Genomic DNA, 26476 nt, shown 5'->3' on the forward strand with positions numbered 1-26476 from the left:
GAGTAAATACATACATGCATCTTCCTCCTTCCTAGCACATCTGAGGAGCATAGTTTCCTTCACTTCATCTTCAAAGTGTTTTTTTGCTGAAATTTATATGGGTGTTAATTTTTGCATTATAAAATGTGTTGATTTATACAGTGATTTACAGTCTAAAGAGGCTAATTGACCTCGCTGCAGCTTCCTGAGTTTGATCAACAGCTCCGCTGGTTTCGGTTCTGCCCGCCTGCCCATAAAGAGACCAAATGCTTTTGTAAGAAATACAAAGGCATTAAATCCCATTGAGTGGACAGAGAAAAAAGATTTGATTTATGGGTTAGGCCCTTACCATGTAATGGGGTAAAAGGTGAGAAGTAACAACATATATTGTTGTTATAATGTAAAATAATGAATTTTAACTCGTTATTGAGTCATGTCATACCTGGGCTTTCTGGAGTCTTTATAATATCTTAGATGTTAAATGATGACTCTGCACAAAACAATATTTAGCAAGCTGCAATAACGTTACTCGAAAATCAAACTCAACCTGCTTAAGTTTGCTGACTAGCCAACACCGATAGACAAAACCAAACAATAACCCAAGTATCACACTCATCACGACGCCAGTTGATAAATAGTGTGTGTGTGTGTATATATATTATATATAGAACAGTAAGAATATTAGAGTAAATATACTGAGGGGAACGAGTTCGTTTGTACGCGGTTCTTTAGAGGTTAGTTAGCAACTGCTGAGGTAATTTCACAAACTAAAAAAAGTCAGTTTATCTGCTGTTCACGCGCATCTGTATTTTAAACATACTCATGTTGTCGTAAAAACCAGTGTTAATTTTGACACGAAATTTTAATTTAGTTTTAGTCTTAGTCTTTTGACTATAATTCTTTTTAGTTTTAGTCAAGTTTTAGTCATCTGATTTGTTTTAATTTTAGTCTTATTTTAGTCGACTAAAATTGCTTGGTATTTTAGTCGACTAAAATTGCTTGGTATTTTAGTCGACTAAAATAAGACTAAAATCAATAACAGATTTACTAGACAATTTTTTACAGCTGGTATAGGAAACAAACTTAACCAAAATATATAAAACACAAATTCAACTTTATTTCAACACAACTGTGTCTTTATTTTGATTCAAAAGCTTTTATGCAGCAACAAACACTGTCATGATAATGTAAACAATAACTAGCTGCCAATTGACCATCAATAAAAGAAAAATAACGTTAGGTCCAGGACCTTAAAGCTTACAGCTGAGCTGAACAATAAGTGCATACATTTAAAGTAAATATTTAATAAGTTGGGTGGATAAAAAAAGTAACAAGATTTTATAAGGTATTCATTTGTCTAGCAATATTGTATGTTTTAAATACTACAATATTGCTAGATTTGTATGTATAATGATAGGATGTGAACATTCATGTTTCACATGACTAATATAGAAATATTTGTGATATTGTCAACAAGTAGAACATTATAAAATATACTAAACATTAGTATTAATCAAATGTATTTATCATGATATTACGTATTAGTATTGTGCTCGCATCTAATTTGAAGAAGGGGCTATTTTACAGTACTTTTCAGTTCGTAATATTTAATGCTACAACATCTACGCACTGCACTATTCCAATTTTGCTTAGCTCAATAAACAAAAGAACATCGTTGTGAAATTACATTTGAGAAAATGTCCGGGTGGCTCGTCTGTAAATGTCTTTTCAAATTGGTTGTGTTCTTGCCACGAATGAGCGCTCTGCGTGCTTTACACTTTGTTTTGTTTTGTTCGTCGTCAAACGTGAAGTGAGCTGTGGACATTTTGTCGCTCTTTTAGACAGTAGGGACTTTAAGCAACAGCTGCGAATGGAACGGCTACAGCGACCGGAAGTTTGCCGTCACACCGCTGTAGCCAAGAACGTAAAAGTCACTAAGCAACGGTAAAACAGAACAGCGCAACGCAGCATTAATTCATTTATTGAGTTGAGTTATGGAGTTTTTAATATTGTATGATGTAAATAAGTCTAAAAACATAACATTTATTTACCTAACCTCTCACGTTGTAGCGACTCCGGCAAATCAGCTGTTCTCCCGTAGTAGACCGTTAAATTAGAACGTCACAGAGTAGCAGTTAAATTCGCGCAGGCGCAATACAACGCCAGAATGGCGTTGCCGTTCCACCAGAGGCTGTTGCTTAAAGTCCCTATCACCTCTTCGAATGCCGACTTCCCGGGAGCTCATAAAAACTGAAAACCTTCGCTTCACGTCTCAATAAGTCAGGCTCTGATTGGTTCTCTTCTCTCATGCAGTCTGTTCTGTTTTGCCGGTTCTTTTGCTCATTCCTCGCATCTCTCCCGTCTGCTGATTTGATTTTCGTCACAGTCTATTTTCGTCTCGTCCTTTATTCGTTGACGATAATGTCAATCAATTTAGTCATAGTTTTAGTCTCCATCAGTGCCTTCTATTTTAGTTTTCGTTTCGTTTTCGTCGGCAAAAATATATTCGTGACGAAAATAATGACGAAAATATTTAGTCAACGAAATTAACACTGGTAAAAACCCGTTTGATTTAAAAAAGGTCTTTGTAATACAAATTATTATGCGATCAATTAAGTTTTGATCCATTTAAAAAAATAAATATCGATTTAACAAAAATTACAGAACTCACTCCACTTGTCACGTTCTCCACTTTTTGTAAACTGGTCATTTGGCTCCATCACCTGGTTAGACATGGTACTGTTAAATACATTTAAATGCTGCATTTCATGACTTCTTCAAAAACCTGTTTTGCAAAAAAACTAAACAAGTTGGACTGCTCACGACTGCAGCCTTTCTAGTATAGCAAAAAAAAAAAAAAAAATTAGCCAACATAATGTCAAGGAACATCATCATACAATTCAGATTATAGGGCGTGCGAAAATAATTGTATTGAAGAAATATGAATTTACTGTTAAAACAATCACTTACAATACAAATGATTTTTATATCAACACTTGTGATAAGAACTTTATATTCAATTCTTACAGCCATGACACAAATTAAGAAATACTGACAAAATGTTGGCCTAACAACAATACTAACTTATACATCATGAAGTGAAAGAAACAAAATGAGCAAAACATCATAAAAAGGTAATGCTTGTTAAGGACAAAAGCATTGTTGGATTAAACAGAACCAAATATTCAACACTGCTGAATATCTCCCTAAATCAATACTACAACTTGATCACAAGAATATTAATTATCGATAACACTAACATTAAAAAAAAAAACATTAACAAAAAAGTAGTTTTGTAGTTTCAAACCAGATAGACATTCTTTTTTGGGTCCTACAGCATACATTTGAAACAAAGTCAATACATTTCAGATGTATAACTTAAACAACAAACTATTAAGTTTATGAATGTCTATAAATCTTTTTTCCTTAAATCTGAGAGGTACCCTTCTTGTGAAGTCAGTAATATATGCATGTGCTTGTATTTCTTGCTGACCTCAGCTATGACACAGGCCAGTATACCAGAAAACAATAAATCTGTTGTTCAATATGAATTCAAAGTTAATGTTACTGATTCCAAGTTAACATATATATATATATTTACTAGTTACAGAAAATATTTATGTCTGTTAAGTGGAACACAGCAATGCTCTTTTGAATGTATTTTGAATTATATATATATACACACACACACACACACACAGAGACACATACATGCATGCATATATATATATATATATATATATAGCCAAAGCAGGAAGTAACTAATATATAATGTATTTTTGATGGAGGATGAAGTTAAATGAATAATACTGATGAAAAAAACAATAAGTAAAAAAAAATTAAAGCATACAAATTCAGTGTATTGTTCTGCAATACTAAAGATATGAACAAGCAATATCTATATATAATGTAGAAGTTTTTGGAGCTCACAAAATAAAAAATGATTTAATAATTCAGTAATGGTACCACCTCTTACCAACTTTAGAGACATGGCTGTAAAAAAAAAAAATACAGAAAAATATTGTAATAGTGAAAAAATGCTAAATCATTTCTCAACATCTTCTCAAAAAAGTGCTCAAACTATTATTTGTTGATGCTTCAAGACTCATTCTCATCAGTACTGCATGTAACTTGCACACTCAGAATAATCACTTCCATCCCTGTTTTGCCTCATTACAATCCACTGGTTGTTTGAACAGGACCAGTCCTGCAGCGGCCAATCAGCATACGTGACACTGACCACCTCATCCACTGGACCACAGTCCCTAGGTCTGAGATTAGGCTCGAGATATTGAATAACTTGAGACTGGTCAAACTGCCCTGAATATGCATAATGAGCAGGATTTGTGAACTGTTTCTCATACGTACAGCTGTGAAAGCTCATTTGAACTTCAGAATGTGTGTTAGCTGCTAAAGGCAGTGCATCATTGTCTGTGCATGTGGTTGCAGGGCTTCGGTCTTCGATCTCAGGTGCCACTGTGGTTGTCTCTCTTAGAGATGTTCTCTCAATGATAACAGGTCCCTCCTGCAGTGACAGGCTTACCTTAAACACAGGCTCCTTAACTTTGTTTGTACATACTACTTTCTTAGGATGACCCTTCTTCATTTTTTTGGACATCTGATGAGTTGGAGCTATTAAAGTCTGTGCATCAGAAGGGGGCAGCATAGCCTGTGCTAGACGTTTAAGAGTCTGTCTGGGACCTTGAGATAAAGAAGAAAATCTATCAATATCTCTCTCTAATAATTTTCTTTATAATAATTTTTGCTTTGTTTTCCAGTAGAAATATCAAAACTATGTAATAATAAAACAGTTAGAAAATAATCAAGGCACTCGATATCCAATTGTGTTGGGGTTAATTACAATCTCTACCCAAAAGCACCTTTTCCCTTTTTAAGATTGCTTGTTTAGGGCAAAATAGCTGTTTTCTATTTTTTTTTTATATTTTAAAGAGGCTACAGGTGCATCTCAATAAATTAGAATGTCATGGAAAGGTTCATTTATTTCAGTAAATTAACTCAATTTTTGAAACGCATGTATTAAATAAATTCAATGCACACAGACTGAAGTAGTTTAAGTCTTTGATTCTTCTAATTGTGATGATTTTGGTTCACATTTAACAAAAACCTCAACAAATTAGAATATGGTGACATGCCAATCGGCTAATCAACTGAGCCTGAGTTTCCTGAGCCTTCAAAATGGACTCTCAGTTTGGTTCACTAGACTACACAATCATGGGGAAGACTGCTGATCTGACAGTTGTCCAGAAAACAATCACTGACACCCTTCACAAGGAGGGTAAGCCACCAACATCCATTGCCAAGGAAGCTGGCTGTTCACAGAGTGCTGTATCCAAGCATGTTAAAAGTAAGTTGAGTGGATGGAAAAAGTATGGAAGAAAAATATGCACAACCAACAGAGAGAACCACAGCCTTATGAGGATTGTCAAGCAAAATCGATTCAAGAATTTGAGTGAAATTTACAAGGAATGGACTGAGGCTGGGGTCAAGGCATCAAGAGCCACCACACACAGATGTGTCAAGGAATTTGCTGAACCACACACAACATCAGAGGCATCTGATCTGGGCTAAAGAGAAGAAGAACTGGACTGTTGCCCAGTGGTCCAAAGTCCTCTTTTCAGATGAGAGCAGATTTTTTATTTCATTTGGAAACCAAGGTCCTAGAGTCTGGAGGAAGGATAGATAAGTTCATAGCCCAAGTAGCTTCAAGTCCAGTGTTAAGTTTCCACAGTCTGTGATGATTTGTGGTGCAATGTCATCTGCTGGTGTTGGTCCATTGTGTTTTTTGAAAACCAAAGTCACTACACCCGTTTACCAAGAAATTTTGGAGCACTTCGCGCTTCCTTCTGCTGACCAGCTTTTTTAAGATGCTGATTTCAATTTCCAGCAGGATTTGGCACCTGCCCACACTGCCAAAAGCACCATAAATTTGTTAAATGACCATGGTGCCAGCAAACTCACCAGACCTGAACCCCATAGAGAATCTACAGGCTATTGTCAAGAGGAAAATGAGAAACAACAGACCAAACAATGCAGATGAGCTGAAGACTCAGCAGTGCCACAAACTGATCACCTCCATGCCACGCCGAATTGAGGCAGTAATTAAAACAAAAGGAGCCCCTACCAAGTACTGAGGACATATATAGTAAATGAATATACTTTCCAGGAGGCCAACAATTCACTAAAAATGTTTTTTTATTGGTCTTATGAAGTACTCTAATTTGTTGAGATCGTGAATTGGTGGGTTTTTGTTAAATGTGAGCCAAAATCATCACAATTAAAAGTCTGTGTGCATTGAATTTATTTAATACACGAGTTTCACAATTTGAGTTGAATTACTTAAATAAATGAATTTTCCATGACATTCTAATTTATGGGGATGCACCTGTATATGTAAGAATGTATTCAACACTTTTTTATTGCCACTGTGCAAACAGCTTGTAATGAAACTTAAAAAAAACCTTCTTCAACTTCCTAGGTTCTCTCTCTCTCTCTCTCTCTCTCTCTCTCTCTATATATATATATATATATATATATATATATATATATATATATATATATATATATATATATATATATATATATATATATATATATATATATATATATATATATATATATATATATAGATATAGATATATATATAGATATAGATATATATATATATATATATATAGACACACACACACTCACTCACCTGTGGTGTTGCTAGTTCCTTTCTTGAAAGACAACAGACCTGATCTCCACCCCACATCGGCTCCACAGTTCAACACCCTCATGCCTTTTGATAAAGAAATTATGTTTATAATAAATAATATATTGAGGCAGTTTGGGCCCTCACTGATGAAGTACAGTATAACAATCATGTATTGTGCTTTCATCTGCTGTACTTACACCAATGATAATCCTTTTCCAGTACCTCACTAATGAGACATGCAGACAACCTCATCACCTTTAGAACAACATGAAGTTACCATAAAGCTCTGTACAATCACATCTAATTCTATGACTATGAAAACAAGATGAACATAGGTAGTACTTTTATATGCCCTCTTCCATCCTCTTTCTCCAGCTGGATAGCAATATCCTCAAGCATCTCATTTGTGTTGCAGTGTTTACGTTTTTTAGGCAAGAGCTGTGGATGGAGAGCTTTCTGGCGACACAAAGACATTTACATAAGCGGCAATATGGTGTATTAGCAATAGAGTTTTTGTATAGCATATTTGTGCAAATTGTGTTATGTATAGATAAGGAGAGTTCACTAATTCAGTTGCTGGCAAGAGAGTAAGTTTTCCTAAAGAAACACTTACCAAGTAGTTTCGCTGGTGATCACAGCCAGTCAGATGGCTGAATATTTTTTTCTTCTTCAGCTTCAAAGAGCACAGCTGACACAGGTAACAGCATGGAGGTGGATTCCCATCCACGCTCTGGCACTTAATAACAGCTTGTAGACCTGTGACAAACATGCTCACACACAGTTTGGTGCAGTGAATTTAAATCAATGCTTCATCTTTTGTATGTGTTTATTATGCTAGATTTCATAGTACGATGATATACTCACCGATAAGAGGCTTTCGACCATTGTAGTTTTCCAGAAAATCTTCTATTGATTGAAACTGATCAGATGGACTTTGAGTCTGAGAAAGAGGAGACTGGGCAATTGGACTTTGTGAGAACACAAAGGTGTTTTCTTCTGCCAAGGTTTCTGATTGAGGCTCCTCTGTCAATATAAATGGGAATTACACAAACACCAAAAAGAATGATATTTTACACACATAAACACATATATATATACACTACCATGTACGTCCCAGCTGGTGTTGACTGGTTCTTCTAAATTAGACTCAGACAGACTTAAATCATGCGTTGTAGCCGGTTCCAGTGCTTCTGTTATCATTTGGGTTCTTATCTGCTTGATAACGATCTCCACATCTCTGACAGGCTCTGGACTAACAGGTGAGCTTTCCATCCTGAAAAATCCATGCCTGTTTGATAGATCCTGGGTTAACTCTGGTACCATGATGTGGCTCACTGAAAGAGATGGAGTTTGCCTCTGGATATTATACGGAATGGTTTGGGCCAGGTGCATTGGATATGATTCATAGCTAACTCCAAATGACTGGACAGAACTGTTCCCATCATCTTCATCAGCATGCACAATATCATTCTGGCAGTGAACTCTGATGGGGATATACTGTCTTGGTGGTCTTACAACAGAGATTGTCCTTGATTCAGTATAACACTGGTTTTCAGATGGCATTATGTATCTTTGAAGGCTTCTGCCTGGGATTGGTTGATACTGATTTATGTGTTGGCTGATGACTGGAGCTGGGGAGCTTTCTAGAAAAGGTATTCTAGATGAAACATGAGAATCCACTAGACTCTGAGGTGTAGATATATCCTGGCATGTGAATAATGGTTTGACAGGACCTGCGGTTCTATAGAGAGATGGATTTGGTGTTGGATTGGTTGAGACTTGTTGGGGTTCAATCAAACTTGAACACTTTGACCTCAATGGTGTCGTAGATACACACTGTGTTGGGACCAGACATCCTAAAGTTGAACGTTGTGCAGTCCCATTCATATTGTCAGAGTCTTGCTGCTCTTGAGCACTGGTTTCTTTACCTTTCAAAGAACATTAAAATACACCAAACATATATCAGTATCTAAGTACTACAGTATAATAATGAAACAGATTAAGTCATATTAAATATACTGCAGAATCCACACCTTCAGACGGGCTGTTGTGAACAAGCAAATTAGGTGCGTTAGAGTTTCGCTGATCCTTGATCTTCTTCATCTGAGCAAAGGCTAAGACAATTGACAAAAGAAGAAGTGATGAGGGATAATAAAGATACACAAGCCAAAAATCACCACCAAGTGCCACTAAACAGTTGTCTTTCCTTAAATTGTAAATTTAATCTAACATTTATCACCAATTTATTTAAAGCGACATAAAAAAGGTGAAAATTATCAAACCTCATGTGAACTTAATTGTAATGCTAAATTATATTCAATTAAATCTTGGTTCAATCACTACTGTTTCTTATCTCATTTGTTAGTGACTCTGGATAGATGCATCTGTTAAATGAATAATTAACATTAAACTGCCTGTATAACTAAGCTTTAAACAACAAATTTGAAAATAAGTGCAGATAAATATTTCTGAGGTAAATATTTCATTAAATTTCAACTATTTTCCACAAGTTTTGAATGGAGCAATAATATAGGACAAAAAAGACAGACCATTAGGGACAGGCAATGATTCCATCTCCTTGAAGATGACTTCATCCACACTCAGAACCTTATCAGAGAAATTGGAAGGTTAGTGAGGAGACTTTATATTAATATAAAAGAAAACGATTTTGATAATTTTTTTTTTTACCTGTATATCACCTGTTCCCTCCTTCTTTTCAACCTTTTTTGCAATATCCATTAGAGGGCGAGCCAAAAGAGTCAGGTCTGTATCAGACGTCCACCCATGTGCATGATGAGATTTCTGTTACGGAAAGTAAAAAAAAAAAAAATTACATAGGAAAACTACTGCAAGTATAATCAAAAGACAAAAACAAATATTAAAGAAGCATAAATGGAGTATCTAGACTTTCTAACCGCAACTAAGAAAAGTAAATATTCGATTTTCTTAAAAGTATTACAGCTTCCACTTGTACCATGGAAGGGTCAATGCAAGCAGAACAAAACTGTGTATATATGAAAGAGTTTCTACATCCTTCAATAAAGAAAAAAGAACACATTAAATCTAAACAAAAATTTGCACATAATAAAAGTTAACTCAAAGCATAAATGTAAGCGTACATAAATAAAACATTTATAATAAAAGCAGAATACATGAAAGAAAAGTAAATCATATATTTTCATATTCCCTTACATAAAATAGAGACGAAAATACAGCAATCTGTCATGTTGAAAATCTTAAAAATAAAATAAAATATCTCATAACCAATAACTTGCAATGTAATTGTATCTGTGGATGCTGCCCATGATGTGGTTCCTGATATCAGCCTTGGTTATTCTCAAAACGCAGACATCACAAAAGTACAATGCAGGCTGGTTATACGCCAAAACCTCTGTGATGGAGTTCAGACCTGAAACATTGAAACAGATTCACACACAAATTCATTTTTTTTGTTTAGATGTTTCTTTAAATCCAGGAACTTGATCATTTTAGATGATGGACCCTCTCTTACCAATAATGGGCTGTGCTCTGTTCTGATTGTGGAGATATGAACGTATGGAATTGTACAGGTGACTCTGGCACCCTGGAATGCAATACAGTACAATTTTAATTATTAGGACACTATAGAGGACAACTTTGGTAAAATATAATTACAGGAGTGTGCTGGAAACTTTGACAAAACAAACCTGGGCTGCTGGCAGCAAACATAACTGGGCTGCTGTGAAGACAACAAACTCCTGAGAAACTACAGGGCGAAAAAGAGAAAGAAATACCAGAACAGTGTCTAGGTAACGTTGGGATAAACGTTCAAACTATCCACAGGTATATTCAGAAAAGCATACTAACATCCTATACTTGCTTTATCTGAAATGTACTTGTAAGAATAAATTGTATATTCTTGCCTTCGAGATCGCAAATTTAATTTTGGTTCAGGTTGGGTTATCTGAGCAGAGGAGAGCTGGTACCAGGGACCAAACAATGAGACACAAAAGTTGTGCAGTTCATTCTAAGCTCAACTTTATTGTGCATTTGTTGCCACTTTTATACAGCATCTGAGAGGAAGTGAGGCAATGGAATGTCTGGCAAATAATAGCTGAATAAGCATAACTGACTTCATTGGGCAATCATATATCATGAAACAAGAGTAAGGTTCAAATCTTAGCACATCATACTTTCATCACACAATGTCCTTTAACACAAGATGTTCACGTGCACAAGCAGAATCTCACAGTACTGTATACTGAGTGGAACATGCCAATTTCCTCTCACCAATGAGGCAATGTCTGAATGAAATCTTCGAAAATATGTACAGTTTTACTATGTTAAACGTTACTGTACAGTACACAGTATGCTGATGTAACGTTAGTCACTAAGTAGTTCTCCCTTGCGAACGTAAAGATATGTTTATTTACAACTTCCCTACTTGGAGGAGAGTGCAACCGTCAGAAAATAACTGCAACCCATCGTTATCTGTTCTAACTCATAGTACTAACGTTTAGTTGAGTAACAGAGAGAAAATGGATATAAACCAAACATGACACGAAACTGCCGACATTTCTTCGATACGAGAAAGAGACATCAAGTAACCTTAAAGTGTGACCGCGTTTAGTTGTGATTCCTAAAAAGCTCCCGCTTACCATCTAAGCACGTGCGATTAGCTTGTCTATTTCGTCCGACAAAAACTCTGAACTTATCAAACAAAAATGGTTAAGAAGTGTTTTTTCAAAGGGTTAAAGTGATAATTTGCTGGCCTACCTGAACTTTATTCTTAAGTGAGGTGTAAAGGCTTGCTGCGTGGTTTGGAGGTGTGTAGACTTATGAATATTCATTAATACGTCAGCAAAGCCTCGTGAATATTCATAAACTGAAATGTCATTTTCCACTGAAATGAAATGAGGAAACTGAACTTTTGTACTTCCAAGAGCTAAAAATAGGCGGCTATTTAAAAATTATGAACTAATTTGAATTTTCTAGAAGAAGAAAAAAAATCTATGTATGTTTGTCGTAAATAACTTATAGTTATTTAAGGTATCACTATTTCTCGCTTTTGTTCTTTTTTAATCTTATACGTTATCTTTACAATTCACATTAATAAGCAGCACGTCTTTGCTTATTTAATGTGTCTTGCAGTGTGAGCTCCTTCCCCTTCAAGGCCGAGGAAGTGATAAACTATCCAAAAGTAATGTGTTGTCTCTCTGAACGACGTGACCTTCGCAGCCGAAAGAGATTACTGCTGCTAGCTCTTCTTGGCTTAAGTACAAGAATCTCCTAAATGTGTGTGTGTGGGCTATATATATTCCTTGTCTAAATGTATGTTTTCACCTTAATCTCACTGTACATTATAAACCTCTTCTGAGCATTTCTTTCGTCTGTCTCGAAGGCTTGTACCACTTCTCTCTTTTCTATTCTTAAGACACAGATGTTTTCAGTCTTGCTTACCCAGGCAAAACATGATAGCAAGAAGACAAGAATAAGGTGCCCTGAACAGAATTTGAACCGAAAAACAGGCTATAATCACTGATCTATATATCTATGTATGTCCTCTGTTAGAGATCAGTGGCTTATACAGAAATGTAGAAGAAAACAGATGGTGCAACTATCCTGTTGGGAAAAAAGCTACAAACTGTATTATTAAATAAAATATCCATTCAAGTCTTTTTAAGTGTATTTATTCATGCCATGTTTTATCTGGGTGGTGAATGGGGGTCTGGCCAAGAGGAATGCTTTTGAACCCCCACACATAAATTCCAACTATGCCTAGAGCCATGCAGGTCAATAGCTCAAGAAATATCTCTTACTCTTTCAGATTTGTCAGCTTGATTGGTTGCTTCATACTGTATGCATTCATGAAGATAAAGTTTCTATAAACTCAGTGTGGATGTGTTGTTCTCCATTTTATGTCTATGTTTTGATTCACTTTTTTTTAGCTGGTGGGTGTCTGTCCTGATGACCGTCAAACCTGAATGGGATACTACTGTGTTTGTTTTCAGGTATTGTTTACAGCTATGAGAGGACAAACAGAAACAGACTGTAAGATATTTTAAGTATGTGACAAACAACTAAATAATTTCCTGGTCTCATGCACAACATTGAGTACCTAGTAACCAAAGGACAGTCAGTCTGAGCATGATTTGGAGGTTGGTGGGCATCAAATCAGAAACATTCCAGTTTTCAGCCTGAAACAATAAGCCCCAACAAGCCCTAAATGCCCAAACAAGTGATAATAACAGTCATGAAACAGCTTTCTCTCCACCCTGCATGAGCTATTAGTTGTGCCTTTGATTGGATGCTTTTTATTTGCATGTGATTGGTTGTGTTGGTGGCCTCATATGAACTTGTGATGAAATCTCAGGAAGGGTTACAACTATGCTCTGCAAGAATGCAGTGTAACTTGTTGACTTCAAAGCTTATTTGACATGAGAGTCTTCTCCATCCTCCCATGTTTTTAAAAAAAACAATCATCCCACCACAGATTATTGGCCAGTTAATGTAAACAATGTTACCTTTGATGAACCTCCTAATAATCTGTATTTACTTTTATTATCTGATTATATGTATATTATTGTTCATGTGTTTAGTACTTTTATATGCGGTACAAATATATATTTTCCTTTTCTTGTTTCTTTAAGACCTGACATAAAGTAACAATGAAATAACAATGAAAGAACAATGTTATCTGAGTGAGAGATAAACAGAGTAACTCCTCACTTTTCCCGGTGCCTGGTGTTGAATTTGATCTTTCTCATTTAAAATATCCACATGTCCACTCATTTACTGTATTCCTTAGATCTTTAAATCTTTTTTTTACAGAAATTATCATTTGTTTAATCTTGTGTTTTATGCCTATTTTATATACTTAAGAGATACTCCTGCTTGTCTCTCCATACATTGTACAATTCATATGTTCATGTTATGTTGATGCTCAGCCGTTTTCGGTGGAGACATTTAATTATATGTCCATTTCTGAAATAGTATTAAAACTACAAACGCTTAATACAAGTCATCAGTTTGGCTGAAGAAAAACATGATCACAAACACCTGCAGGAATGTTTCAGCTTTGAAACACTGCAAAAGAAGTTGAAGAGAGTTCAGTGGGGTATCTCTTTCTCCCTGTCACGTAGCACAGCCTATAAAATGTTTGGTTTTCTTAATGTATTTTAAAAGACTTTTTGCATTCTTCAGCTATATTTCTCCTATATTTCTACCTTGTTTATCTATACTTACATTCTGGGTCATATTTGATTTGTGTTTTTCATTTTTCCTTTTTAATTTTGCTTTTACAACATTTATGCTTATTTGATTAATTTATTTGGTACTATATTATCAGTATTATCAGGCTTTGTCTGATAAATGTTCTTGAATTAACTTTTTTTTGTGACTGTCTGGATCATCTGCTTGGTTTACACTGCATTAGTTCCATAATGTAAATGTAATGTTATTTATCATAATATGAGAATTAGTTTTTCCTTATCCTTATAAGACTAATACAACTAATAATGCAGTTTATTTTAAACCTTGTTGGACTATACCTTGATTAAAAGAGTACCTTTTGGTGTTGAAGAAGGACAGAAGTCAGAGAGAATGTGTTTACCGATTTGGCTTATTAGCAGTAGTACAGAGCAGATGTCTGCTTTCCTCTTATGCTCTCGTCTCTCGTCTAGACAGTTCTCACACCCCACCCCCTCACAGAGTGAGCAAAAACAACAGACATCTGCATATCTGAAAGATATGAGAAAAGTGAAAGAGAAGCTGTGTGACAATATGAACTGTAAGTTTGAAAATGAACAAAGACAGTTTCCTTCTCTTCCTTTCTATCTGAGTTTTGGCTTCCTAGCTGGGTTAAAAGCCACAGGCCAGATGTAGGCCTATAGCCATTGGTCAAAGACATACGTCTTTCTGTCTTTTTTTTTTTTTACTTAAAGCTGTCTTTTGCTCTCTCTTTCTTGATCTCTCGTAATACTCTCTGGTATTGCCCATACAAGCTGAGTGGAAATTACATGTACCTATAATTTCATGCATCCATTCATGCATCCATTACCAAGTATAAGTTTTGATTCCATAACATTTAAGTTCTAATTACTGCAATGCAGTAGTGTCACATTCTAGCAGTCCTACCTTCTATATATATTTTTTTATAACTGTGATGATTGGTGGTTTCAGTAAAGTGTGCTGATAGACAAGACATACACAGTTTTATATCATCATGTTAACAATGTTTCTTCAGTCATTTGTCAGTCCTACAGCCAGAATCACTGAAGGGAAACCACCTTCACAGAATGCAGTGTGTGTGTGAGAGTATGTGAAGAGTTCAGATGCAAAAGCCTCTAAGTGTCATCTGAAATTTGCTTTCAAAATGAGCATTTTTCTCAGGATCTCATGTGTGGGTTCAGTTATTTAATTTTAATGGCAATTAATAGGTTCTGTTCAATGTCATTACAAGTGAAATAACTGAACATAAATATAGGAACCTAAGAAAAATGCTAATTTTAAGACAAATTCAGATGACACTTCATGTGTTCTTTCTGAATGTGTGGACAGAGTGAATGCATATACATTGTAAGTGTGTGGAAATAGTGTCTATGAATCCAATACAAGAGAAAGAGAGAAGGAGCCCAATGTGAGGAATACAGATGCATGAGAATTTAAAATTCAGGCTGTCATGTGCACTGTAAAACACGTCTTATTAAATTGATGGTTAAAAACGTCAGCAACCCCCAGAAAATTCACTATATTATATATAAGAATTTTGAATTAATGGTTGGCTGTAAAATGTAGGTGTAGACCACTGATCTATAGTATAGATCAGTGGTGTAGACTGATGAAAATTATATTATATATTATATATATATATATATATATATTAAATAAAATAAACAAAGGACCATTTAAGATATGTTCATTCTTGTAAGTGATGGATGCATCCTCCAGTCCCAGAGAGGTTTAGGTGATTACAAATTTCGTTCTACTGACACCTACAGGGTTAAAACTGTATGACATTCAGAGTCTAATTACTTTATTGCTTCATTTTACATTCAATCTCAATGCTACATAAGTCCAGGTAACTACCTACAAAACAAAGCATTTAATAAAAAGCAGATACAAGGGCATGCAATTATTTAAAATAAATAAATAAAATAGTTCAACAATCTTTAAAATCAAAGTAACAAGCAGAAACAGAGCCAAACCAGAGTTTTCAATCACCTTAAACAGATATGAACTCACTCCATAAGATAATCACATTGCCACACTCAAATGTGAATAATTTCATAGTATATTTGTCATACCACATGTCTATATCATTCTCTGTTCACATTTCTCCCTTCTGTACACACAGAAATAGTTTTTGTCATTTAAGAAATGGTGATGGTGAAATGGTGAAGCAATTAACAGGCTAATGAAGCTTTAGGACAAGCAAAAAGAGAAAACAGTGTCTATAGACTTCTCCCCAATGCAACATCCAGTCCTTTGAGTATCTGCTTTTCTTTGTGTTTTGTTCTGTAATTTTCTCTCCCGTCCATGACTCATTTTCTCACTGAGGTTGTTCACTGTAAGAGAAGGTGGCAAAACAGTTACACAGGTAATGATCAACACATACAGAAGAAATCCCTCCGCCCTATAAATGCCCTTGTTGTTCCTACATACTGCATTAAAAATGTAAGGACAAAATCAATTAAGAAAAAGCTCACATTCAGTTAATGATTATTACTCACATAGTTTCATAAGAGCTGTCTTTCGTTTTGAGGAACCGCATGGCAAAAAAAGCCCCAGCCTGCAACACCAACACTAGGATGATTCCTCCAATGAAGCTGGACAGGTCAAATGATGCTTGAGAGAAATCAGGGCCTGACCCAGGGGTTGTGTCATGAAAATGAGAATTCAGTAAACAACAACATGTATCAGAGTTTCCAATAAGGTTTGGTTTCCTTATTTTTCATATTCATTCATACAGTATATTTATTATGACTTATTATTTGCTGGTTTTATTTCACTATATTCATATCACTGTATTATGTTACTCATATAGCCTATTCAGTTAATCAAGTTTTATGCATTGATATTCATAATTCTAGTTAAAAGGTAGCCTATATTTTGTCATGGTTAAGTGATTTTTGGACAGGATGTCGGAAACGTATTCCCTGTAAAATACTTTATATGCAAAGATGTTTGCTAAATTTGTCTTCTTTTTTCGTGATACTACAAGTTATTTTCCGAGAGCTGGTATTTTTAAGAAGATAGCTTAACTCTGTTGTTTCTGTTCTCTTTCTCCTGCATCAACAACCAAAATATGCATAATAAGATTTATATAGTGAAAATCAAATGCCTCACCTTTGCCGCCACCATCAGCAGACCCACCATCTGCTACAATGAACAAACATAAACATGAGCATACGCACAAACACACATTCATTTGCAAATGAGCACATTTTTACTCGCCTTGGCACACGCTGGTCTCATTGTAGACAGAGCAGCCTCCAAAGTCTTCAGTGTCAGACATACATCTTGTGTCATTTCCTGAAAATGAAATACACAATACTGACATTCAGTCACCGTCAGATAAGTGAACTGATTTGCTTTATTACACAGAGCTCTGGAACACTTGATTCTGATTGGTCAATAGACCCTAAATCAGGGAGATGAAAGTGAGATCGTAAATCACGTAATTTTCTTAATAAATTTAAAAACTATTACTGACAGCTTTTTCTTCAGAAAAAAAAAAGAAAAAATCGAAACAATATGTTTGTATTAAACAGCAGTATAATCCAAATGAACACTGTACTTCTACCCCTCAGTCAGCCTCACTTTCATTCCTGTGAAAAATTTTAAGGAAAATTCCACTTTTTTTTAAACAGGCTCATTTTCCAACTCCCCTATAGTTAAACAGTTGAGTTTTACCATTTTCAAATCCATTCAGCCGATCTCCAGGTCTGGTGTTAGCACTTTTAGCTTAGCTTAGCATAGATCATTGAATCTGATTAGACCATTAGCATCTCACTCAAAAATGACCAGACTTTTTATATTTTAACTTATTTGAAACATGACTCTTCTGTAGTTGCATTCCTTGATTATTTGTGTAGATTATTCGTGCATGCACGAATTCTGAGTATGGGTCACCATGTCACCTTGGCTGTGTGTCATGTCACACTTAATACAACTGGCCTTATTTTTCAAGTAAGCGCAGGAAAGGCCATTTTAAATTTAAATATGTGACGCCATGCCAGAAGCTTCCGGTTGCTTTTCTCTATACAAAAATAGTTTTCTATGCTGTTAGAAATAGAATATGAAAAGAGCAGTATGTCAGGGTATTCATAAAAAGTAAGCGAAAAGTTCCCAGATGACCTTCTGCTTCTGACAGTTTACTACTGCATGAGGCCAGAGGAGAGGATTTGTAAATGAAAGTGAAGCGATGACACAACAGGTAGGTCACATGACAATGAAAACATGATGAATTTAGTATTTCCGGATACAAAAAATGTAATCAATATTTCAAGTTAAGTTTTTGTTTATTTGACAAGTGGTTAAGTAGAAACACTATAATGTAATTTAGTTATTTAAGTATGTAAAGCAAAGTGAGCATAAACCTAGTTGCATTTTAGATATGGGTCTAAAAGAGAAAGAGACTGGGTTACAGAGTTGGTTGCCTTGGCAACAGAGCATGAATAGACTAAAATATGCTGCTTCTTGTTGAACATCTCTCTCTTTATGTCTCCTCACACTTATTTCAAGGAGGTTAGATAATGATGTTGAATTATTTACTAAGACTGATGTCTGTGTGGACGGCAGCTGTAACTGCGTGTCTGCTTGTGCTTGAATAATTCACTGGGTTGTTCCTGAGATGGCTCTCCGTGGCCAGGATCACATGTCCTTCAGTGGGATCCTCGGCGCATGTGTGTGTGTGTGCACAAACAACAGAGACATTGCATCGGAGAATACATTTAAACTCATACACAACATGTGTTTCTTTACCGTCATTACAACTTTGCCACACACATCGTGTCAGGTTGAGGGCCGGGTCTCCGCTGATGCAGCCATTGCACGAGTCAAACTGAGAGCAGTCACCACTGGGTGAATCTGTGAGGCCATCAAGAGATTAAAGATGTAAGCTTATATTCTCACCTAACACTCACATATGTTTGAGAGAAAAAGTAAGAAATGTTATCAAATAAATTATAGATAAATCACGTTGTACAAAAGAGAGAAACGCTTTTCTGAATTGATACCAAGAAGTGTTGTTCAGCAGTACTCAAATGCAGCAGAATAAAACAGACTGTACATCTACCACAAGACTTGCTCCTCTAACTAATACTGTCTTTTTTCCTTTAAAATTTTGACTCTTAAATTGTTTTTAATTCAAGAACTGATTTTACTTAGATTAGGTTGATTTTTAAACATTTTTTAAATACCCAACCTTTATCTTTATGAGCAAAAATCTTTAAAATTAAAATAAAAATACAGAAAAGTTGACATTTAATATAATGGCTGTGAGACATCATAGCTAAATGGTCCAGTTGTCATAGGTTAGATATGCAGATTTAAATATTTTAGCTAAAAAGCTTTTTTTTTTTCTTTTTTTTTTTTAAGTTAACGATATTCAGCATTGATATACAAGCTCATTATTGTAGTGACACATACCTGAGGTTTGTGAATTGGTTATAATAACCTGTGTTAGCAGTACAATCCCACAGAGTGCAGCCCACACACACCTCATCCTCCAAAAATTGTCAGTAATCCCACCTGTAATAAACAAATGCACAAAGTTTCTTATTTCGAACTGGAAATGTTGACTTAAATTAACATTAAAGCAACAACTTATCAACTAATAGTGAAACACAATTTATCTTTGAATCAGTCTAACAATCTTAACTTTTTCTAGTTATACTTACTCTGTGAAACACCACAATGACGCAACTAAAGTTTGATACAAGCACTCGATGCCAACAAGTTGAAAGTGAAACAATTTCACAACACAAACAACTTTGCCTCAGCTCAGAAAGGGTAAAACTAAAAACTTAAAGAGTAGGAGTCATAAATGTTCCTGTCAAGAAAATATCCAGCCTTAAATGTCTGTGTCCTCCAGACGAAAGGTCGTTGTGAACTGTGAGGAGCATGTGGTGTGTGTGTGTGTGTGTGTGTGTGTGTGTGTGTTGACGTCATGCCTTTTGATTCAGCAAGACTGGAAGCTGTGTAATGTGAGACAGGTAACATGGCAACCAAATGGCAAATGACCATTTCTTGATATCCACACCACTGAAGACATTCTGCCTTTTCACAAGCAGGCTTCAGAAATGTGTCAGATCTAATTCCCAAAAGATGCAGGTCTCCTGTGGCCCAGATCATTATAGACAGTCAGCAGCATGTCCATACTGTTCTTCTGACCTTCTTTCTGATTGTCTGTCTCTCTGGTGGCACAGAAAATGTTTTTAGGGAAAGCAATGTAATGTAAAAGACTAAAAGGCTGTGTGGATGCCATGTAGTTATACATTTTATATATAATTACATTTTATAAATATATTTGAACAATTGTTATATTAAAATGTGTTTGCATAAATATATTTTCAGGTCCAACATTAATTAAAAAAATACATTTCGTTTTTTCCTAAACTGCATTTTGAAACTGGAAATACATTTTCTTGCTCCACTCAAGGACATTTTGTAATATATTAGGCATTTGAAGATTTAAACAAAATCTGTGGTTTGTACAACATAATTATTTAACATTTGTAATATATATTAAGCCAGGAAAAACAAACAGAGCAGGGCCAGAGCAAGAGAGCCAGAGTTTGGCATAGTTACATAAAAAGTTATCCTTTCTATTTATCCTTCAGTTCCTCTGCATCCTCGCCATGCTCCTGGATGCTCAGTATTTAATTTTTATAAAAAGTCACAGCATAATAAACTAAGCAGAGGAGGCGATGATATATATGTAGGTGCTGGACTACGGCTTGTGTAGGAGGAAACAGTCATCACTATCGTTGCTACATCTGGGGATCAATGCAAATCAGGGCAGCATTTGTTTTGCAATAAATTCACTGCCTACCCACCCTTCAATTAAAACCCACCGAGAATCTCTCTAACCTACACCATCACTCCTTAAACTGTTTTGAAATGTCTCACGACACACAGACAGATCAATAATGCCAAACCATGTGAACAGAGAGAGCGAGCGAGAGAGAGAGAGAGCGAGAGATAGAGAGAGAGAGAGAGAGAGTGTGAGAGAGAGTGGGCGTCCTCCTCTAGGGAGAACTAGGTGCAGAGAGATAAAGCCGCGCATGCGCTCTGCAGATATTAGGTAACTGCGAGAAATTCCGCAGTACACCCCCCACCACACGCTCACACAATTTGACTTCCCGCCAAAAAGGAGCTCAAGGAGATATAATGGTGGAATGATAAACAGTGTCTGTGCTCTTATTTCTAAACATCCTTTTCAGTTGATTATCTGACTGACATAAGCCCACACAATCAGTTGGAGACACATTATGTGCATGAGGCCAATAATGCATTAGCTACTGCATAACATACAGTGGAGACTATTACAAAAAAGATTTCTACAGACTAGCAGGGATGGATAAAATAAATATTCAAAAAGCACCAGCTTGAAGTTCTGGAAATCTGCATTAGAAATATGTAGCATGGTGCAATTACCTTAAGGAGGTTGTTCAAACTGTATTGTTGGTGTACACTAATGCATTTGATTTGTTGATTGAGTTATTTCATATAAAATATAATACTGTTAATTTAAATATATTATTATTAGACTACATTTAACCAACAAGTCACCAGTTTAGTCAGCCTAGAAGTCCTTGATAAATTGTTCAGTATCTTCAGTCAGTATCTTCAATTGACACTTGCAGATACTCTCCCCGACCACAGAAAGCTTAAGGGGGTATTGCTTATAATATCTCCCAGCTGGTGACCACCGGAAGTGCGTGTCCTTTTATAGAGAACAGGAGAGTTCCCCAGTATTGTAGCGCTCGCCCACCTGCTTCATTGAAATGCAGAGCCACGCGAGCACTGCGACGCCCACGCGCCAGATCTGCCGGGAAACGCCATAATCTCCATCATCTGCGGGGAAATTATGTCATAGTTATAACCTTCAATCTTCCGAATACTAGCATTTAAACAAAAATGGTAAACTAGCCTATCGGCAGATGCGTGTGCTCGAGTTCTCGTTTGCTATATTTTAGCTTTGTCACTTATACAAGGTTATGGATGAACACGTGGGATATGGAAGATGTGAAATATATTATAATATAATAATCGTAGAGGAGTATTGAGCAGTAACTAGCTACTAGTAACTTAGTTACTGTAATAATATTCATTTTTCGCAGTAACTAGTAGTAACTAATTAAGATTTCAGTAATATTACAGTTATCATCCATAAAACAGCTTAGTTACTTTTGATGCCTCAACCCCGCTGATTTAAAATCCAAATAATTCCTAGATTTATTTTCATAATTTTCACGACTCTTAAATGCATGTCATGTGCCCAATGCAGCAGGCAAGCTTGGAATATGCAAAAGCTTACATTGAGCAGACAGAAATATTGCATTATATTAATTTTGTCAGGAAAAAAGATGATCTGAACACTGTTGTGTAAGTTGTGGCTTTACTTTACTCTGGCATTTATTTATATCCCAACCACACCCCTCTGATCAGCAAATGGTACATTATATTATTATAATTAAAAATCTTTTAGGAAAATTAAACAGTGTCTTACATTATGTGATTTGATAAAATGCATTAGGAAATATAATCGTATATGTGTAACGGAGAAATTACAATTAGCTTCAAGCTGCACATGACAATTAATGAGATTAATGCAACACTTCTACTTGAATGTTACTATTGAGTGTTTGCAATAACTTCTGACTGCGATCCAATGTGGATTTTGGTCAATTGATGAATATGTGGTAAGTAACATTCTAGAATAAGTAAAAAGTAGTGTAACTAGTTACTGTTGCCAGAAAGTAATAAGTAACAATATAATTTTTGAAAGGAGTAACTAGTAATGAGTAATATATTAGCCTACATTCTTTGAGTAACTAGCCCAGGAGTGTCGTACAGTTGTGCCACGTACCAATAGTGCGGCACAACTTACGTCACAATCAACGAAACGAGCAAGTTTTTCAGCACCTTGGACAGCAGTGACTCACTCTCACGTTCCCTCTCAATCACACACGATCACACGCAAGCTGTTTCTATTCTGAAATAAGTGTACTAGTTCAATGCTTATCATCAGTGATTTTTCTGATGTCCAAGTGCATTTTGGTCCACACACGGACTGCCTTAAACAAGGCTGATTGATTACACTTTGTCCTTTCTCCCGCCGTCGCAGTGGGCGGGGTGAAAGAATGCGGTATTTTTATGAATGAAATTACGACAGAGGCTGGTGTCCCTGAGAGTCTCCTGATTGGTCGGCCGGAGCAGAATCGCCCTTCATCATCGTAACTGACGTCAGAGGGGAATCGATGAAGGTATAGCTCGCAGCCCACCGGAGCTGAGTGTTATACAGAAGCGATAGAACGAATACAGAGGAGCTAAGAAGAAACCTCACGGTGCAAGAAGAACAAGATATCGTTTTCTAAAGAGTTGGATCTGCTCGCTCCTCAGCGGACCCCGGGATTCACTGGCAGCTCAATCTCAGATTTCAGCGCGAGCTCCAAGAGACCTTCAGCTGGATGGTGGCGTGAAGAACTGTCAGCTTTGCAATCTTCTACAGCTTCCGTAAGTCTGTTTTATGCATCTTTATATACCCTTGAAATTATTGTTAAATTCAAGGTGACTAGCTTTGATGTCAGAAATGCGCTATGAAAATTCAGCGAGAATATTAAAGACGTTAAGGGATGGTGTTATTGGTGCGCGTATATTTTACGTAACTTGTTATGTTGTATCAGTCTGCTTGAGGAGCGCTCAGATCTGCTCTGAACTTCAAAACGGTGATTCCCAGCCAGGCGCACGTTTAACCCTTCAGGAGCCAGGAGATACCTATACATTTTTAGTTAACCTACTGAAATGATGACTTCTTTGTAATTAATGCAAGTTTGTTTGAATAAATATTAATGATAATGTTACATGAATAAGTACTGTAATATGAGTTAAACACTTTATAGTTCTGGATTATTATATTAATAAGTGGCAAATAGGATACATGTTAAAGTTCAAAATTAGCCTTTCAGTGAGCAATGGGTATACCACATGATGATGCTAAAACACTAAAATAATTTAATATGCATATAACAGACAAAATAAAATTTAACCTTCACCAACCCAATATGAATTAGCTACCTAATATACAAATAAATAAAAAAAACAAGTTAAAATATTAACATTTTGTTGTATTATATTACTATAGAAATAGATGAGTAATATATTTTACTGTGACAGCAAAGTCGTTTAGAATTTTAGGAAAACAAAGCAGCAGCTGTTTTTTATAGTAAGAAATGCTTCTTAAGCCGCAGATTTTTAGTTTTTAGTGCAGAATTCTTATATCTATATATATATATATATATATATATATATATATATATATATATATATATATATATATATATATATATAATAATTAAATATAATTTTTATATTAAAATGTTAATGTAATCTAAATCAAATGTGCAATGTATGCATTTGGAGACTGACTCATAAAGTGTTCCATTAGCTCTTGCCCTTGCCATCATCTCCAGTAGCACTCGTAGTGTGCAGACTAGGAATGTCAGATTGAATACGATGTTATTAACTGCAGTTCATCTTACTCTGGATGTCATTATGAGGTCAGGCCTTGGAGTGGAGCGCAGGAGCTCTAGTGCTCAACAGAATATGTGACAGTCACCCTGCTGTGAATTGTGTGACTAAATCTGTCTCCCTCTCCCACAGTAATGGCCCTGAATGACTCTGAAGTGGGCTTAGAAGTCATCTTGGCGATGAACCAACTGCTGGAACTCACCCCTTCCCACGTCCCCCCTAAACCCCTGGAGGCCACAGCGATGACTCCATGGGACGTGGCCCTGTGCGTATCGGGAGCCTTGATTTGCTGTGAAAATGCAATCGTCGTGGCCACTATCTTCTCCTCACCATCTCTGCGGGCTCCTATGTTCCTGCTAATTGGCAGCCTGGCCTGGGCGGACTTCCTGGCAGGAGTGGGACTCCTTTTGCACTTCCTGTCTCGCCAGTGTGTGTACTCAGAAGCTCTAGAGCTGGGCAGCGTGGGTCTGTTAGTGAGCGCACTCAGTGCATCTGTGTTCTCTCTGTTGGGAATCACTCTGGACCGCTTCCTTTCACTACATCGCGCTCTGACCTACGGATCCCGGCGCACACACACACAAACACGCTGCGCTCTGGCCATCTGCTGGACTCTTTCCGCTCTTCAAGGTGCCCTGCCTGCCATGGGCTGGAATTGCTTGCACGATGGAGAATCCTGCAGCGTTCTTCGCCCTTTGACCCGAGTGCACCTGGCGACCCTGTGTGGTGGCTTCCTGCTCACCTTGGCCCTGATGCTGCAGCTCAACGCTTGTATCTGCCGGGTCGTACTTCGCCACTCGCACCAAATCGCCCTCCAGAGACACACACTCCCATCTGCGCGCACACACACGCGCCGTCGGGTTCACACACTCGCCCTCATCCTTGCCACATTCACCAGCTGCTGGATGCCCTTTGCCTTGTACGGTCTCTTGGCCGATGGATCGTCTCCAGCTTTGTATACTTACGCCACATTGGTTCCAGTCACAGGAAACTCCCTGCTGAACCCTCTGATCTATGCCTACAGAAACACACACATACAGAGAGTGCTGCGACAGGCCTGCTGCTGCTGTCTACCTAACACACCCAACAAAAACACACACACTCCCAGTGATGTCTAACATCATGAGTACACCTGAACACTTTGGAAGATTCTATGGTGCCATACAAAATTCATTTTCATGTTTTATATCTGTTCCTGTTTGGGAATATCACTGTGCCAGTTGCCAAATCTCCTGTCTTAGTGGTGTTAACACGACCACTGTCAATTTGCATAATTTTTTGAAATGCTAAAAAGGGGTTAATGTACCGGTCTTTTTTTTTTTTTTTACTTTATTCTGAGAAGACTGCCACTGTATTGAAGAAACCCTCTAGTCCACTTTAATGTCTCAGACTTGTGCCTCATTTTACATCCTCTGAAGTTCAGAGTTTACTGATGGAATCAAAATAATTTGCACTTTACAACGACTTGACTTTTAATATGAAACTTGTTTGAATTTTGTTTGTATTTAATGATCAGATTATTTGCCATTTGTTAGTCTGACATGTTTTTTGAAATCATAAATGTCTTGTTTGCACTTACAATGTATTAATGTTGCACAAAATGTACAGATTTATGAATGAATGTTTTATTGTTCAAATGAGATGTTTTATGGAATAGGTTTATAATGAATAAATTGTAACTTTTGTACATTTTCTGTTGTATTTTTTGTAAAAAAAAAAAAAAAAATCATTTGATAATTTTGTTAGTGTGAAAATTTGTGGTTTTAACTTAAATTAAGATTCATTTGAAATAAATTGGCTGACTCAAGGTTAGTGTAGTTCTTCCATTACTTGAAATGAAATAATATATAATAAAACTAAATCTACCAGTATCTCAAATATACTAAAATAACACTGCTATGAATATCTAGGATTAGGTTAAATGCACTGATCTATAATGGAGAACTATAAATGATTATTTCTCAAACTACTCATGAAGCTCAAGACCACCTGTGTGGACTAAGCAGCATACTAGGTATGCAGCTGTACATTTTGAAGTCTATAAAAGCC

At 36.3% G+C, this 26476-nt stretch overlaps 3 protein-coding genes across 4 annotated transcripts; 1 reads left to right on the forward strand and 2 right to left on the reverse strand.

The window, feature by feature from the left end:
* Window positions 1-3735: 3735 nt before the first annotated feature.
* On the reverse strand, window positions 3736-11516 carry si:ch211-199g17.2 (uncharacterized). Its single transcript, XM_026288637.1, has 15 exons — window positions 11450-11516; window positions 10381-10439; window positions 10206-10277; window positions 9970-10103; window positions 9383-9496; window positions 9244-9301; window positions 8728-8808; window positions 8532-8622; window positions 7798-8435; window positions 7559-7717; window positions 7308-7450; window positions 7037-7150; window positions 6892-6949; window positions 6695-6778; window positions 3736-4680 (listed from the first exon to the last, which is right to left on the reverse strand). The coding sequence occupies exons 2-15, from the start codon at window positions 10400-10402 to the stop codon at window positions 4094-4096; spliced, it is 2355 nt and encodes a 784-aa protein (XP_026144422.1). The 5' UTR covers window positions 10403-10439; window positions 11450-11516; the 3' UTR covers window positions 3736-4093.
* Window positions 11517-15665: 4149 nt separating this feature from the next.
* Window positions 15666-19809, reverse strand: cd164l2 (CD164 sialomucin-like 2). 2 transcript variants are annotated; one of them, XM_026290180.1, is made up of 7 exons: window positions 19576-19809; window positions 19325-19426; window positions 18659-18763; window positions 17129-17206; window positions 17021-17053; window positions 16405-16537; window positions 15666-16239 (listed from the first exon to the last, which is right to left on the reverse strand). In XM_026290180.1, the coding sequence occupies exons 2-7, from the start codon at window positions 19398-19400 to the stop codon at window positions 16224-16226; spliced, it is 441 nt and encodes a 146-aa protein (XP_026145965.1). In that variant the 5' UTR covers window positions 19401-19426; window positions 19576-19809; the 3' UTR covers window positions 15666-16223. The 2 variants fall into 2 exon arrangements, with proteins under 2 accessions (XP_026145965.1, XP_026145966.1); XM_026290181.1 differs by having other exon boundaries at window positions 17021-17050; window positions 19576-19771.
* A 3241-nt stretch (window positions 19810-23050) lies between these two features.
* gpr3 (G protein-coupled receptor 3) lies at window positions 23051-26116 on the forward strand. Its single transcript, XM_026288644.1, has 2 exons — window positions 23051-23416; window positions 24563-26116. Exon 2 carries the CDS (start codon window positions 24565-24567, stop codon window positions 25543-25545), a length of 981 nt encoding a protein of 326 aa, XP_026144429.1. The 5' UTR covers window positions 23051-23416; window positions 24563-24564; the 3' UTR covers window positions 25546-26116.
* The last annotated feature ends 360 nt before the right edge of the window (window positions 26117-26476 follow it).

The sequence above is a fragment of the Carassius auratus genome, chromosome 19, assembly GCF_003368295.1.
Source record: "Carassius auratus strain Wakin chromosome 19, ASM336829v1, whole genome shotgun sequence".
Taxonomy (NCBI): Eukaryota; Metazoa; Chordata; class Actinopteri; order Cypriniformes; family Cyprinidae; genus Carassius; species Carassius auratus.

Excerpts from the sequence above, each read along its gene's own strand:
- si:ch211-199g17.2 (XM_026288637.1), bottom strand. The coding sequence starts at position 10,402 with ATGTTTGCTGCCAGCAGCCCAG. Across the intron at positions 6,950-7,036 it reads ATGGAAGAGGGCATATAAAA|GTGATGAGGTTGTCTGCATG; the intron begins GTACTACCTATG and ends GTTGTTCTAAAG. Across the intron at positions 4,681-6,694 it reads AGGAACTAGCAACACCACAG|GTCCCAGACAGACTCTTAAA; the intron begins GTGAGTGAGTGT and ends CTTTATCTCAAG.
- gpr3 (XM_026288644.1), top strand. The coding sequence starts at position 24,565 with ATGGCCCTGAATGACTCTGAAGTGGGCTTAGAAGTCATCTTGGCGATG.
- cd164l2 (XM_026290180.1), bottom strand. The coding sequence starts at position 19,400 with ATGAGGTGTGTGTGGGCTGCACTCTGTGGGATTGTACTGCTAACACAG. Across the intron at positions 17,054-17,128 it reads TGAGACCAGCGTGTGCCAAG|CAGATGGTGGGTCTGCTGAT; the intron begins GCGAGTAAAAAT and ends TGTTCATTGTAG. Across the intron at positions 16,538-17,020 it reads TGCTGATGGTGGCGGCAAAG|GCCCTGATTTCTCTCAAGCA; the intron begins GTGAGGCATTTG and ends CCCCTGGGTCAG.